Here is a 16,072-nt window from a genome sequence, read left to right on the forward strand (position 1 = left end):
TTTTTTGAGACAGGGTCTCACTATGTAGTTGAGACTGACCTGGAACTCACTATGTAGCCCAGGCTGGTCTTGAACTCACAGTGATCCTCCTACCTCAGCCTCCTGAGTGCTGGGATTACAAGCGTGTGCCACCACGCCGGACTCTCTTTGTGTTCTTTTTATCATTCAGATTGCCTCTTTATGCATTTTATGCTTATCAACACTGATTTATAATTATTACCTTATACAGGTGTCCTTTAAATCAGATAGAACAATGCTGTTTACAAACAAAAGTGCATTTATAATATCATTAATATTTGCAATGTATACCTTTACTGATACGTTCTTTGTGTGAACTTCTATTATGTCTGCTATCTTTTTTGTTTCACTCTGAGGCGCCTCCTGTATTATTTTCTGCTAATGACAAATTCCTGTGCATACACAGTGGACCTTTGACTTACAAACTAGATAGGTTCCCAAGGTCTGTTTGTAATTTCAGTTGGTTGTAAGTCAGTACAGCTGAGATCTGGATGTTTACTTGGGTACATGCTTGGGTATATAGATAACAAGAGAAAAATGAATCTTCCATAAACTTAATTAAACCCAAGTTGTTCATCCATCAGGCCAGTTGTAACTTAAGGGTCCACTGTATTTGTATTGTATCTCCTCTCTCTTACTCATATCCTCTCTCCCCTTCTCTTCTCTCCCTTTCATTTTTCCTGTCTTCCTGTCTCTTTCTCCCTCTCCCCTCTCCCCTTCCTCTGGGAATGTGTCATATTTTTGCTTTTTTTTTTTTGTACCGGGGAATGAACTCGGGTTCTTGTGCTTGCAAGGCAGGCCACCAAACCACGGAGCTAAATCCCCTGCCCTTTTTTTTTTGCTTTTGAAAGACTGATTTGCTGGGTATAGAATTCCTAAATGAAAGCCTTTTCTTTCAACTCTTTGAGTATGCCATCCTACACTTTCTGGGCTTCATGGTTTCTGATGAGAAGTCAGATCTTAATTTCATTGAGGGCATCTTTTAAGTGATATGTTCCTTTTCTGCTCTTAAGATTTCTTTATTTTTCATCAAGTTGATTATAATATGTCTAGATTGCATTTCTTTATTTATTTGTATTTCATTGGACTTCTAGGGTTGTGCAGACTTAGGTTTTTCTTCAAATTAAGAAAGTTTCACAATCATTCTCCCCGCCTTCCTTCCTTTTCAGGAGATGATCTTTCTGTGTAGTCCAGTTGTCACAGAACTTGCTGTGTAGCCTAGGTTGGCCTCAAACTCATATCCCTCCTAATGCTGGGATTATAGGCTTGTGCCACTGTGTGTGGCTTCTATTATTTCTTTCTGGCTCTTTGTCTCTCCTCTCTTTATGAAACTCCCACTCTGCATTTGTTGATATTCTTTATTGTGTCCCACAGGTCTCTGGAACTGGTTTTTTATTTTTTATTTTTTCCTGCTGTTTCTTAGACTGAATAACCTCAAGATCTATTTTTTAGTTTGCTGATTTTTCTGCCTACTCAAATCTGTTGTTGAATCTCTACTGAATTTTAATTTCAGTATTATACTTTGCAACTTTGGGATATATGCAGCTTCTGAGCTGCTTCTGTGCTTTCTTTTTCAGACTTCTGTCATTTTGGTGTTTTGGCTGTGGCTTACCCTAGAACCTCTATGCAATTCTAATACAATATACATGTGATCTTCAATGAGAGACTTTTGCATGTGTTCAGAGGAGAGGAAAATCAACTTCATTCTCACAGTTCAGGGTGTTTAAACATGGTCCTGTTGTTCTGGTGTAACAAACAGCCACAAACTTGTTGCCTTAATGAAAGAAAGTTCTCTTACATTTCTGAAGGCCAGAAGTTCAAAGTTAAAGTGTTGGGAAGATTGGTCCTCTGGAGACTCTGAAAACAAAACCATCTCATAAATCTCTCCTGGCTTCTGGTGGTTACTGAAAAATCTTGCTTTCTTTAGCTTGTAGAAGCATCACACCAATCGTTGCTACCATCTTCACATGGACTTCTTAGGGTGCTAGCCAATGGATCTAGTAGGGTCCATGTTAATCCACTGTGGCCTCATCATAACTGATTACAATCTGCAAAGACCCTATTTCTAAATACGGGCTTATTCTAAACAGGTGCTCTACCACTGTGCCCCATCCCTAGCCTTACGGAAAGCCTCATTCTGAAGTGCTGGGTGACCTGAATGGTGGGGTAACACTATTGAGTCTGCTACATCTCTATACAGTATCTTATTGTTATGATCTCCTGGGATCTTCTAGTTTTGTTTTGCCTGGTTATCTTAGTGTCATCTGCTAGGAATAATTTAGTGTCATCCATGCAGTGGGATATTTGACGTCATTCCTTCTAGATCATGTGTGTATGATCGCCATAAACTTTACTCTAGAGTTATCTATCCTCATTTCATTACCCCAGCCATCTGTGCTTGTTTGCCAGTTTCCTACCTGAGATACAATCTTATGGTGACTCAAAATTTTCTTAGCCTTAAGGGAGAAGTTCTTTCAGAATACCAATTTAAATGACATCTAATAGCTTTTCATTGCTAACGTGGAAAGGCTTTAAAAGGCAGAAGGATTTCCTACCTACCTAGAGCTCTTGAAAGTGAATCAGGCTAGTAAAATAATATTCTTGGGTCACACAGCATCAGGAAGAGCTGAGTCCAATACTTTCTGAGCACTGTCTTTGTGCCAGGAACCATTCAAATGTCTTACATAGTCATTCATTTGCTTTTCCCAATGCATAAACAGACCTTGAGGGTAAAACTATCCAAGATCACATTAACATGTGGTGATGAGGTTCAGTCTGTCTGGTTCCAGAGCCGAGACTATTTTAACCAGTCTGTTCTCTTACTGCAAAACCTGTGCTCTTTTCACTAGTGGTGACAGGGTCAAATGGCCTTCAGGAAAAAAAGTTTAAGTTAATGATTCCAGGGCATCCCTTTAGCAGTCACATGTTATGGAAGGCAATTTTATTTAGTCAGCCCAGAGCAGGATGCACTTTGGTTCATGCCTGGGTTTACCTGTGTATCCCAGCGGGCACCTTCCATGAAGAGGCCATGGACATAGGCTCCTTCCCGAGGGGGGCTCCTGAGATCCTCTTTGTTCTTCTTTGTCACATCACATTGTAGGGTCATCTGGTCCAGTGGCCATTCATTCTTGCGGGCCATAGACTGCATGATGGCGGTCAGAAAAGACTGGGGATTGAAGAAGCCAGTCAACCACACAGTGGAGGGCATTGCAAAGTCATTTGTCCAAGACTCCAGTTCCTTGATTCGATTGAGGAGGTCCAGAAACCAGGTTGCCAGGCCTGCTGTAGAAGGATAGGCTCGCCTGTCCCAGGGCTCTGGCACTGTGTCAAGGTACAGGGCATTCTGTAAATTTTCCATGTCACTAGTCATGGTTAGCTCCCCCTGGAGACAGCAAGAGGGGAAAGATTAGGGGAAGTAGGAAGTTTCTGGGAACAGTTTCAGAGTCCTCTGGCTCATGGTATCCAGGAATTAGAGATGACTCCACAGTAGGTAACAATGACTGTCCAAATTTAGTACTTGCTTTGCAAGTTTTATCTCAGCCTTGCCCTTTTAAACCCTTCCTGCTCTAGAGATGTTGGTCCCATTATCTAATGACAGTCTTTCAGAGAACACAAGTGCTTCTCACTGTGGACCTTAAACCATCTGTGGGTTCCAGAATGCTCTAACCTACCCTAAAACTCATCCTGCAGCCTTTGTAGTTAGCACTGTAGACTTCTGCATAGAGCTCAGAATGACAAGGAGGCAAAGCCTGCACAGACCTGTATTTCTCCAAATTAAGGATTTCCTTCAGAAGTTAAGCTATTGGATACACAGTCAACTTTGAAAGACCCTCTCTCAATTGCTAAATGGAATTTGTAAAACAAGGTTTACATCAAAAGCTGTCTCTAAATTAAATTTTGTTATGGTTTTGATCTGGAATATCAGAAGTCTCAGGTGTTCAAAGGAAGGGCTTTTGGAACATGATTGGATTGTAGGGGCCCTATGCTCATAGGTAACTGTGGTGTTAGGAGGTATGACCTGGTCGGAAGAGCTGGGTCACAGGGGGTGTGCCTTTGGAGGGTGTACCTCCCTCCCTGGCTCTTCCCTTCTCTCTCTGCTTCCTGGTTGCCATGAGGTAAGCATCTTTTCTCTACTGTGCCTCCTACCATGTTGTTTCTGCCTTGGGGCCAGACAGCCATGGACTGAATCTCCCCAAACTGTAAGCCAAATCAAATCTTTCCTCCTTTATGTTGTGTCAGGTATATTGCCCCAGTGATGGGAAAGCTGACTAATACAATGTCTTAGTATTTTAAAGAAAAGATAAACATCTAATCACACCAGTATTAGATAGATCAGCCTGAATGAATGAGTGCAGACTGAATTACACTTATTTTCCCTCTCAAGTAAAAAGACCCTGTTGTAATGAGAGGAAATAAATATGACCCTGTGTGTCTACTTAGATGTATTGAGGTGGCTGGCAACTTTAGTGAAGGGAGTCTGAAGTCACAAAGAATCAACAAGAAGTACAAGTGCATTTTATCTGTCACTTTTGACTGCCCTCAAAGTAGGTGAACAAGTTTCTTCTGGTAGACTTCCTTAATGGTCTGCTGGAATGAATACCATTATTAGGATAAAAGAGAAAAAAAAGTTCTCATGAATCTCAGTGTACACAGCCTTCTGAAAGTAGGATGTCATTTACTATTGAGCACAAATCAAATTTCTCAGACAATAAGGTCTTCCTTATTTGCAGTTAAGTGATAATTTGTTAGCTACAATATATAGCTTATGTACTAATTCAGTTTCCCATAAAATATCTGATTATTTAATAAAATAGTATTAAGTATAAAGATTAAATCTAGTATGGAAGAAAAAATAAACAAAGATAAGCATACCATTTGTTTTATGAGACCTCATCTATGGAACTTTTTCTTGCTGCATAATACCTTTATTAAAATGAATAAAATTGAATATGTTACATTTTTCCTAGATATTCTTTTTTTTTTTTGGTACCGGGGATCAAATTCAGGTCTTTGTGCTTGTAAGGCAGGTGGTGGAACCACTGAGCTAAATCCCCAGCCCTCCTAGATATTCTAACTTGAGGAAATTCTCTATTTCTTTTTTATGGTAGCAAAGTTTTATTAAAGGTAGGAAAATAGACAGGCTCTTCAGAATGACATTGGGCCAAGTAAAAATAGGAAGAAAAGTACACCCTCCAGTGTGGGGGCTGCCACAATGCACCAGAGAACACAGTGGCCTATTTCTGTTTTCCTGATGATTTGCAATAAAGATTTGGTCCAATTTTGCTTAAATTTTATCAAATGCTTTTTATGAATTTAAAAAGAGGATCATTTAAAAAATATTTTACATTAATATGGTAAACTTTGGTTTTTAGATGTTAAAACCAACCTTGCATTCCTGGGATAACCCCATTTGGCCATGATGTATTATCTTTTTCTTACATTTTGTGGTTTGATGAACTAACATTTTGCTAAGGATTTTTGCATTTGTATTCATGAGGACTGTTGATCTGTCATTTTCTTATAATGGCTTTGATTTGGCTATCAACTTAATTCTTTCTCATAAAATTCGTTAGGGAGTGTTCTCTTTCCCCTTCCTTCCTTTCCTTGACTTTCTCTCTCTCTCTCCTTCCTTCCTTTCTTCGTTCCTTCCTTTGTGTCAGGGTGAGGGGCTATTTGTTATGGGAAAACTACTCGATGGTTTGGCAAACAGTTACAAGGCAAATCCTTACCCACTGTTTTTGCCTTACACTGCATTACTCAGATGCAGATACTTTAGGCCTACAGTAACCTGATACAGCAGCTACTAGCCACATGTACTTATTTAAATGCAAATGAATTAAAATTATAAAAATAAAGATTCAGCTTCTTAGTCACATTAGCTACATTTTGTGTGTTTGGTAGCCACATGTACCTATATTAGCACAGACATGGGATGTGTCTGTCATCATAGAAACTCTAGGGAATAACACTTTGTTAGGAAGAAAGGCTGTTTTTTTTGTTGTTCATATAAATGGTAGCAATTTTTTTTTATCAGGGCTATGTTAAAAATCCTATATATTACAGTTTTAACTAAAAAAGCTTATGTGCTATAATAGTACTGCTTGCTTGCCAATCTGATTAAGAGAATATGTGTGGAAGTCATGATTTATTACAAATAATGCTATTAAATTAGCTTTTCCACAGAACTGTTTTGGGTTGTATTAAATTTAGGTGCACTGGGGCCGGGGATTTAGCTCAGTGGTTCGGTGGCCTGCCTTGCAAGCACAAGGACCTGAGTTCAAAACAAAACAAAATTTAGGTGCATCTATGGAGCTATATTTTATATGGGAAAGATTTCTGTCACACGAGTTTATGGGGAATAAAGGCCCTGATCTAGGAGTTCTCTCAAGACGTGAGCCAACAGGACCCTTAATGTGTCAGGTTGTAGACTGCTGGCAGCACTGGAAGAAGTGTGATGAAAATGCCCCATACGGCACATACTGTGGCAGAGTGAGACAAATACAGACGTCAAATGGAAATCTGGACACTGCCAGCTGATCTCATGAACTTACTCAGAAAAGTCCTTTGTTTCTGGCTCTCTCTGGGCTAAGTCAACAATTTAACTATGCTTCAGTGAAGTGATGTAAACTCTTTCAATGAATTTTGTTATACTTTCTTATGGTGTGCATAAGAAAAGATTAAAGTTGGGTACTTATAAACCTAGCATCCAGGAGAGTTGAAGACCAGCTTGAACTGCATAGTGAGACCCTGCCTCAAAAAATAAAATAAAATAAAATACTGTGTATGTGATACAGAGGCAGTGAAACTACACTTGTGATACTGTGGTGGTGGCTACATGCCATTATTTGTTTGTCCAAACCCACAGTCAAATGCCAGGAGGAGTGAGCTCTGACAACCTACGGACTCCAGGTGATAAGGGTAGGCCAGTGTGGGTTCATTCACTGTCATGAGTGCAGCACAGTAGTGGGGGTGGTGATGGCGGGAAAAGGGTACTTTGTGTGTCGTTACAGGGGCCTGTAGGAAATCTGCGTACCAACTGCACAATTTTGCTGTGAACTTAAAAACTACTCTAAAAAATAAGGTCTAATAAATATACTTAAAATGCAATACTTAATTCTTAACACCCTTCAGAAATATAAATTCATCCTGATAGCAGAAGAACGTAAAATGTTTTAACTTGGCTTTCTTAAATATTTCTCACATCTGCTTCTAATAAGATTATAATTTATTCTGGCAATGATTTTACACTTACTAATTGAATGTGCAAGTGATGGAAACTTAAAGAATGTACAGTCTCTTAAGTTGTTCTGGTTTAACATAGTAGCAGGAGTAATTTAGCAAAAGAAAATGCGTGCATCTTGTAGTCAGCGTTCTGAACTCAGGTCTTCTCATAACCTTGGGCCAAATTTCAGAGGAGGGGCTGAGAAGACACACAGAACCCTGCCACCACCTTACTAATTTTCCCTGTGTCCCCTTCTCAGGAAGAGAGAAATGTATCTAAAGACTCCATGCCAGCATATTCTTTTTTTGGTACTGGGGATCGAACTTGGGACCTTGTGCTTGTGAGGCAGGCGGCAACACCACTGAGCTAAATTCCCAGCCCCATGCCAGTATCTTCTGAATGATATTCATGCAAAAAAAGTCGACACATTTGTAGAAGCTTAGGTGGGTGGACAGGAAGATTGTGTGGCTGGCTACACTGTGGGTATGGGGGCTCTTCTGAGAGATCACGCTATATGACGGTAGAGAAACTTGCTTGCATTGGTCCAAGGCCAGGTTTCCTTTACTTCCCTGGCTGGGATCTATGTGCCATGTTAATATCTGCATGTACTTGTTCACAGGTCCAGTCAACAAAAAGAAAACTTTCTTTTTTATTTATTTTTAAAATTCTATAGAGTTTATTGGTACTTTTTAAGTATACAGTACAGTTACATTCATCACTGGGATATTTTGCCCTTAAAAAAGAAAACTTTAAATACTAAGCCCTCCTCTTAAGAAATTTTGCCCTTTAGGGTCCTGTGATATGCTTCTGTGGTTTCTGCACTGCAGGGGTAACTTTAGGACAACCTCAGGCTGCATGGCACCTTTTTCTGGATATGATGAAGGCTGTCTGGCTGTGACCTTATCTATTTTATTCATTCCTATAAATAAATGCTTTCATAATCTTTCATTGGTATAATACAGAGGAAAGGACCTTTCCTGTAGGCCTTCATTCCTTTAAGTCAGGGAGCATATTAGAAGTTTAGATTCATATGTTCCAGTCCAAACCTAAGGGCTCATCTCGGGGGTGAGGGGTAGGGACCTCCATTTGGAAAAGGGCCCTCTGCACATCTGAAGCAGGGCTACCCTGGGTTCACAGCTGTGCACTGGAGAGGGAATGGGGGCAACATCCCTGCTTGAGACTCTCCTTGCTGTTCTTTCTCCTGAGGGTCAGCTTTCCTCAATTCCTTCTTTAACAGGAGATGATTTTTGCAACTAGCTTTCATTTGCGAGTACACTTTTCTTTATCATAAGTGCTAAGATTAGAGTTAGGGATATAGCTAGTGGTAGACCACTTGCCTAGCATGTGTGAGTTCCTTGGTTTAATTCCCAGTATTACATTGCCACCACACACACACACACACACACACACACACACAAACACACACACACACACACACACACACAAAAGTACAAAGAGTATAGATTTAATGACTTAAAAAGTCAGACACTTTCTAACTCTGTTGTCCAGTTTGGGCAGAGCATTTGGGTCGCCTTCTGATGTGCTAAGGGACATGAAACACCCCATGACTCCTACACTCAACTTGAAATAGTCTTAAAGTGACTGTTAAAGAAAGAAAAAGTAAAGAAGGGACATCTCTAGCAGAATGTCCTCCTTCCTCCTGTCCCTGCCAGGAAAGCCAGTCAGCAAAGCCAAGCGCACCTTCCCTCCAATATCCCAGTGGGAAGCTTAGAGTGGAAGATCCTGCTGCTCCTCTTCACAGGCACGGGCGCAGTCTGACCCTCTCCGCCCACTCACATGTTAGACCGTTCTTTGAGCCTCTCCTGCCTCAGTCACCCTTTCCTGCTCTTTCTTCTCCTGTTCTCATTTCTTTTTTTTTTAGTTTTGTGAGACAGGGTCTCACTATGTAGCTGAGACTGACCTGGAACTCACTGTGTAGCCCAGGCTGGTCTCGAACTCACAGCGATTCTCCTGCCTCAGCCTCCCGAGTGGTGGGATTACAGGCGTGCGCCACCACGCCCGGCTCTGTTCTCATTTCTTGCCAGCTCAGCTTTCTCTCTTCCATAGACCTAAAATCCTTTCTCTGAATGCTGCTGCCATCGTTTGGACCTTCACTTTTCTGTGAATCCCTTTTGCAGACGCTTTCTTCTACCTGCTTGCTTTATGCTTTGCTTCACAAGATGGACTCATCATGAGAACTGCCTGCTTGCTGGTTGTCAGGCCTTGCAACAGGCAATGGCCGGACCAGCAGGTGGAAATGTACTATGTATTGTGATAAAGCCTCCAGTAGGTCTGATGACCAGGCCAGTTTTAGGGACTGTCCTGATAAGACAAGGTTTCCTGACAGTATTTTAAAATGAGGATGAAGGAACAGTAGAAAAATGTCCTGCTTACCTCTGGGTTATTGTACTGTCGTCTTTTGGAATCTCACCATATTGTCATTGCTCTCCTTAGTAGATCCCTTGCTTCAGCCAAAGCAGATAAAGATTCGGTTTTGGGCTCACTGCTGCTCTGTATGTCTGAGAGTCTCTTGTCTCTTGTTGTCCCAATCTACCCATTGACCAAAGCCTACCGATGGACTTCTCTCTGAGGTTCTTAACTCACAGGACTGTTTCTCCTTTCCTCCCTGGCTTCTCTTTGTATGGTGATTGATTATTTCTGCCTTGTATTGTAAGCTGTTGTGTGTTTGTTTTCTCCCTCATACCCCGAGACTGTCCTTCTGGAAGGGAAGGCTTCACTTTCTGTCTCTTTTACATCCTTCAGCACAGAGTGCTGGGGTTTGCCCAAAGAGCTCATCAATCAACATTGCTTGAACTAGACTGGAAGGAGAGAAACTCCACCACCCGCTTCATCTTTGCCCGGGCGCACTATATGATTCATGACAGAAAACCATGGTGAAGGTTCTCAGGAGAAAAGTGAATGAGCTGGAAGATGAATGGGTAAATAGCCTATCAAACTGTAAGGATTCAGTAAGCTAAGATTGCAGCAAACCTACTCAAGATAATTGCTAATGTCTACCTGCTCACCACAGTAATGAGGATGCATAAGATGACAGGTAAAGACCTTATGTACATTTGAGATTATTCTTTTGAGTTTTATATTTCATTTGATTACAAGCTGGTGCAGAATTTGGAAACATAACCAAACACTGTCAGTTTTCAACATCCCATTTCTGTCTCATTTTTTTTTCTTATTTCCTTCCACCCATATATGGGGGAAGAGGAAATGAAAAGACTTTTTAAAAAAACCTCACTAGCTGGGCATAGTGACATGCATATGTAATCCCAGCTACTTGGGAAGCTGAAGGAAGACTGCAAGTGCAAGGCCAGCCTAGGCAACTTAGTGAGACCCTGTCTCAAAATAAAAAATAAAAAGGGTTAGGGTACATATCTCAATGATAGAGTGTCTCTCAGTTCAGGTCTTTGTATTGCAAGTAAATAAAACAAAAAAACAGAACAAAAAATTCCTACTAACAGATTTTTTCAGTCTGTTTCACAGTTCCTGTGTTTCTACATGTGAAAAATTCACAGCTGTTTTTCCTATAAACACTACCATGGTTGTACAAACTCAAGAACAAGACATGAAGATACCAGCATGTTCCACAGCTGGACTTCCAGGGCTTGCCTGAGCTTTCACTGTTAGCTACAAACCTGGACTCTTAATTTCCTTCTGCCTGGGATGATGATGATGATGATGATGATGATGATGATGATAATTTGTTTATTTTGGTCATACTGGGTCAAACCCAGAGCTTAGTGCATTCTTGGCAAGTGCTCTACCACTGAGCTGCATCCCAAGCTCCAGATTGTGATTCCTTTTAATAAACATGCCAATGTAAAAGGGCAACATTCCCTTCAGTTATCTCTCAACAAGTAGCAGGGTGTTCCACTTGTTATTTAGGGAACAGACTTAAAATGTTCTATGCTGGTAACTTGACATCCTATCATAGTGAATACAGTAAACTTGTTTAAATGAGTGCTAGAATACTAGTTCTTTGTTTGCTCAAAAGAAATGCTAGCGTTTATGTAATATCTTGTTTTTTGTTTTGTTTTGTTGTTTATTTTTAGACAACTTAATGCCCAGTCTTTGATTTTTGGGCATTTAAGTTGCGGTAGAACAGTTGTTTCCCCAGCTCCCAGGTCCCTCTTTGTGCGGTGGGTCCAGCTGTGCCCTTTGTCAGTGCCCCTCCCTCCCAAGACCTCCCCTTACCTTTAAGCCCAGGTCAAGCTCCCTCAGTGAGCGCCGAATCTCCCTGGTGAGACTGTTCATCCGATCACACTCCTGTAAGGCAACCACAATGTAGGGGGTATGCTCCTCCACTTTGCTCATCAGCTCTGGGATGTTAAACTCATCTGTCACTCGTTCCAGTATTTCTTCCACAAGGGCCTTGACCTGGCACAAAGCAGAAAGTAAAGGGTTAAGAAGGGAGCTCTGATTCTCTAGGATGAATCTGACTTTGTGTATGTGGCACTGGAGATGCTGACCCATCACCTGCTCCCTCTACCCACATCACCTGGCCATGCTTCTGCCTGGTTATATAAGTGAACTTGGTCTGGGGTTGAGGGCTGACCATGGGGTGGATGATCCCTCTGCAGGCCAGCCAGCTCCCTGTGACTTATGTGACCAGCTTACAGAGATGAACAGAGATGCCTTTCTAAGAACTGGGGTTGGAAGACACAGAAGCTGACCCAGTTAGCTATTGAGATCAAACTAGAAAGCCGTAAGTAGACTGTGGCCTAAGATGGCCATTGGGAGCCATGTGAAGCTGGACTGATGAGAACCAGTGATCAGAAATATGCTGCATAAACTGTGCCTCTACTGAACACTTACAAACTTCTTCTTGTTATTCCCTAGACAATACAGTATAACAACTATTTATATAACACATTGTATTGGGTATTATAAGTAACCCAGGGATGATTTAAAGTATACAAAAAGATGTGCAAATAATATGCTCTTTGCATAAGGACTTAAGCATTCTGAACTCGTGCATGTGCTCACACAATTACTTGTATCCTAGAATACTGATAATACACATACCATCGCACACACTCCTACACATATAGTTCTGTTTCCATGAGGCAATACTGCAGTTTCTATCCTTAAGTTCTTGAAGAGGCCCTGCCATCTATCATGTTAACCTCTTCTACCCAAGATTCTGTTTTTACAGACTGTCAGCTAATTAGACTAAGGGAGCTAGAACAATCAGGGTCTTTCTCCTGGAAAATTGGAATTGAGGTGCAGAGATTCTGGGTTATTTTGAGGCAAGAACTTTGAGGCTGACTCTACCATTTTGGAGTAAATGAGAAAGCCCTGGAGGTCTGCAGGGGAAGAAAAATGAAACAAAGTACAGACATAATAGGCCATATGGGCAGCAGACTGAGATGGGGAGGTGGTGTGTAAGCTGATGCCAGCCTTTCCTGGAGTCTTGAGAGCTAAGCTCTAGATGCCTTTGTGCACAGATGTTGTTCTTGTCTACCATCACTTTCCCCTTCTTTTAGGAATAGGTCTCTATCTCTTTTGGGAAATTACCTTTTCTTTATCATTCTTGGGGAAACCCCCTGGGCCCACCTCTACTGACCCAAGTGAGGTCAATCAGATCATTTTCTTGAGGAGCATGAAAATCTGAAATGTGTGATCCAAGCAGTCAGAGAGAGATGGAGGTGCCCTGGAAGGCCTGCTCACTATTCCTTCGCCCTAGAATCCTAGTACCAGTGTGGTCTTTGTCCTTTGATACAATAAGATACTTCCTGCCTCATTCAGCTAGATCAGTGTCTGTTGCTTACAATCAAAGAGCCCTGACTGAACTAATACTGTTCTGCTATGCTTCACTCAAGTGAAGTGCTAGCTTACTCTAGTAAACAAGTCATTTAGGCCTCACGTTTTTTATCTGTAAAAATTTCTAAGAGTTTCTTTTTAGCCAGCCTCCTTTTGATCCCCCAGGGTTGATGCAAAGATCAAATCAAACAAGGTGATGAATGTGGTAGTGTCTGAAAGCTATAAAGAACTATATAAATGTAAAGGATGATTAATATTCACCTTGCCTCATATTGTTAGCATATAATATATTCTCCAGGAAAAGAGCTGATGTTAGAAAAAGAGACTGGAAACCCAACACCCCATCACAAATGGTTCTCTGGTGCTGTCATAGCAAAAAGTGGAATGGAATTTTAATGGTACCCAAAAGAAGCTGCCAGGATGGAAGACAAATGGCTAAATTTATATCATATTTCTGTCTGGAGTGGAATTCGAAGAAATAACCCTGTATCAGTAAACTGCCATTTGGATGTTACAAAAAGAGGAAAAGATAGTCTGGCGACGTCTTTCCAAAATATACCAGATGTGGGGATGCAGTTTTATCCTGTCTGTGATCAGTCTAGGAAGGGTTTGGAGGCGTGAGGTGGGAGAGGGTGAATAGGAAAGGTAGTAGGTTAAGACACATACAGGACTGTCTCTTTTCAGGGAACCCCAGGAGCCCCTTCAGGAAGGAGTAGGTCAGAGGAATGTGATCTACTTTATTTCTACAAGCAACACTTCTGCTTTTCCAAAAAGAAAATTTTGGAAAAGTAACACATACCAGAAAAATCACTAGGGATACATATGATGTTAAAAGTAGGACTCTCCCACAATTTTGATTGTTTGTCTCAATGAGGGAAAAATACTGTGCAACTATTAATTTTTTGGCTCACATTCCTGCAGTTGTCTCTCAATGAACATAACTCTGTCCCTGATCACCCATCTGTATATCTGCCCACAATTCACTTATCAATTATCTACTTATTACCCATCCATCCGTTATTCATCTACCCATTTATCGTATTGATTATGTTTTCTCTCATCTGTCTTACACCTTTTCCAGCTTGCTCTTTTCACCCTGTAATAAACCAGGAACACATTTCCTTATTATTACATATGAACTTGCCTTATTCTTTTTTAATAATATTATTTCACTCTTTTTTGGAGTCACTGAAGATCAAACCCTGGGGCACTCTATCACCGAGATATACCCCTAGTTCTTATTTATTTTTATTCATTAAATTAATTGATACATTTTAGTTATACAGTATGATAACATGCATCATTGGAAATCTGTACCTTTACATGATACACCTTGGTTCTTTTTTTTTCCCCATTCCCTTGCCCTCCCTTCAACCCCTCCATCCCTCCCTATTCACATAGATTTTGTTTCCATTTTTTCCTTTTCTCATATTTATTCCTTTCCCCTACCCCTCCTACTTCCCCTTTGGATCTTTTCTTCCTAGTTCACATTATCTATTATACACTTTTATCCTTATTTACACTTTCAGTTTCTCACACCAGAGAAACGATTCAGTATATACACAAATGTATCCTATTCATTTCTCTTAACACTATGGCCTCAATGTGCATCCATTTAACGTCTCTAGTTTCTCATTCTTTATGGCTGAGTAGTACTCCATTTTATATTTTAAAAAATCCCACATCTTCTTTATCCAGTCTCCCCAGTTGATGGGCAATTGGGCTGATTTCAATTTTTAGCTATTACAAAATTTACCTCTATGAAGTTCTTTTTCATTTTATTTTTTTCTCAAATGAATTAAACTTTAATGCAAAGAATAAATACAGAGAAGCTTCTACTTCCACTAAAGTTATCTACAATAAAGCACCCTACATACTTTGTACAGTTTGCTCGTAACTATTTAAAGTGAAATAAAGTTGTATTTAATCAAACTTTTATTTCTCAGTGGAAAATGCTCTCTTCATCAGAGGTGACTGAGCTTTTCCAACATCAAACATTATTTCTAAAGGTGGATTACTGAGTGAGACCCAATCAGGGATACGACCCATCTGATTATAATATTCCTTTGAAACTGAACGGCTCCCAAGTATATCTTGCAGAGCTCCAAAAATAGCCCTTCCCAACCAGACCACACAATTAGCCTTTGCAGGTGGAGAATGAATTCGGAATGTCTTGGTACCAAGTGCTTTTTTGGTATTTTGGTTTTTCTACCAAATATCTTGTCTCTGCAAGAAACTTTGTGCAGAAATCCTGGCAACATAGAGGTGCCACCTATGACCACCAAGTTCTCTGCACGTTGTTTCCTGGTGTTGTTTGGGCACTGCAGAAGGGAATCCAGTATTAACATGGCAACTGATTTCTCTTCATTACCTGTTCAAAAAGAATTTCCACAACTGAATCTCTGCTTGATCCCAGGATATGTAAAATCTTCTCCCCATCCAATGGACAGTTGACATTTGGGGGTAGTGAGGGACGTTTGTCATTCCCATCAATATTCAGTTTTGCTGCTTGGATCTTGAGTCCGTGCTTCAGATCACTTACGCAGCAAGCGCACACTGTAATATCCTCTAAGGTATCTTCTGGAACTGAACCCATCACCGAGGGAAGGCTCTGCTCTTTAGCGGCACTGTGTCTCCACTACACTGTTCCAACAGCTGAGTTTCCAGCTCTTTGTGCTCCTAGGGGGAGAGCCCCCCAACAGTTCAGTACTGGGATCCCCTCATATGTGGGCAACACCAGGCTTTCCCTATAGACACAATCCAGGACCATGGCAGGGATAATTCCAAGCGACAGAAGAGCCATGAGGTGACTTGGAGGTAGCAAGACAGACGGAACCTCAGAATATTTGAAAAGAACTCGAGTGAGTCTCTGTGAAGTGGGGAGGGCATAATACTGACTTGATCACCACAAGTCAACAGTCTCTGGGGTTCACCACCAGATGCCTGAAATACAGTAAGTGGATGAATTCCTTTACGTAAGACTATAACTCTTCTGTATTGATTTTATCCTGAACAACCTTGACAGGCTTAGGTTGTCCAGCTTTTCTTTTCTTT

At 40.8% G+C, this 16,072-nt stretch overlaps 1 protein-coding gene and 1 pseudogene across 6 annotated transcripts in view; both read right to left on the reverse strand.

The window, feature by feature from the left end:
- Positions 1-16,072, reverse strand: part of Dnah9 (dynein axonemal heavy chain 9) — a 331,965-nt gene that overhangs the window by 3,849 nt on the left and 312,044 nt on the right. For all 6 annotated transcript variants that reach the window (XM_010615004.2, XM_033762784.1, XM_010615000.2 and 3 more), the window contains 2 exons: positions 11,450-11,632; positions 3,011-3,400 (listed from right to left, as the gene is read on the reverse strand). In XM_010615004.2, the coding sequence (XP_010613306.1) occupies positions 3,011-3,400; positions 11,450-11,632 (573 nt within the window). The remainder of the gene's footprint in view (positions 1-3,010; positions 3,401-11,449; positions 11,633-16,072) is intronic.
- Positions 14,954-16,072, reverse strand: part of LOC117285834 — a 3,347-nt pseudogene continuing 2,228 nt past the window's right edge.

This window comes from Fukomys damarensis, unplaced genomic scaffold (genome assembly GCF_012274545.1).
Source record: "Fukomys damarensis isolate Sample0158 unplaced genomic scaffold, DMR_v1.0_HiC HiC_scaffold_13, whole genome shotgun sequence".
Classification (NCBI taxonomy): Eukaryota; Metazoa; Chordata; class Mammalia; order Rodentia; family Bathyergidae; genus Fukomys; species Fukomys damarensis.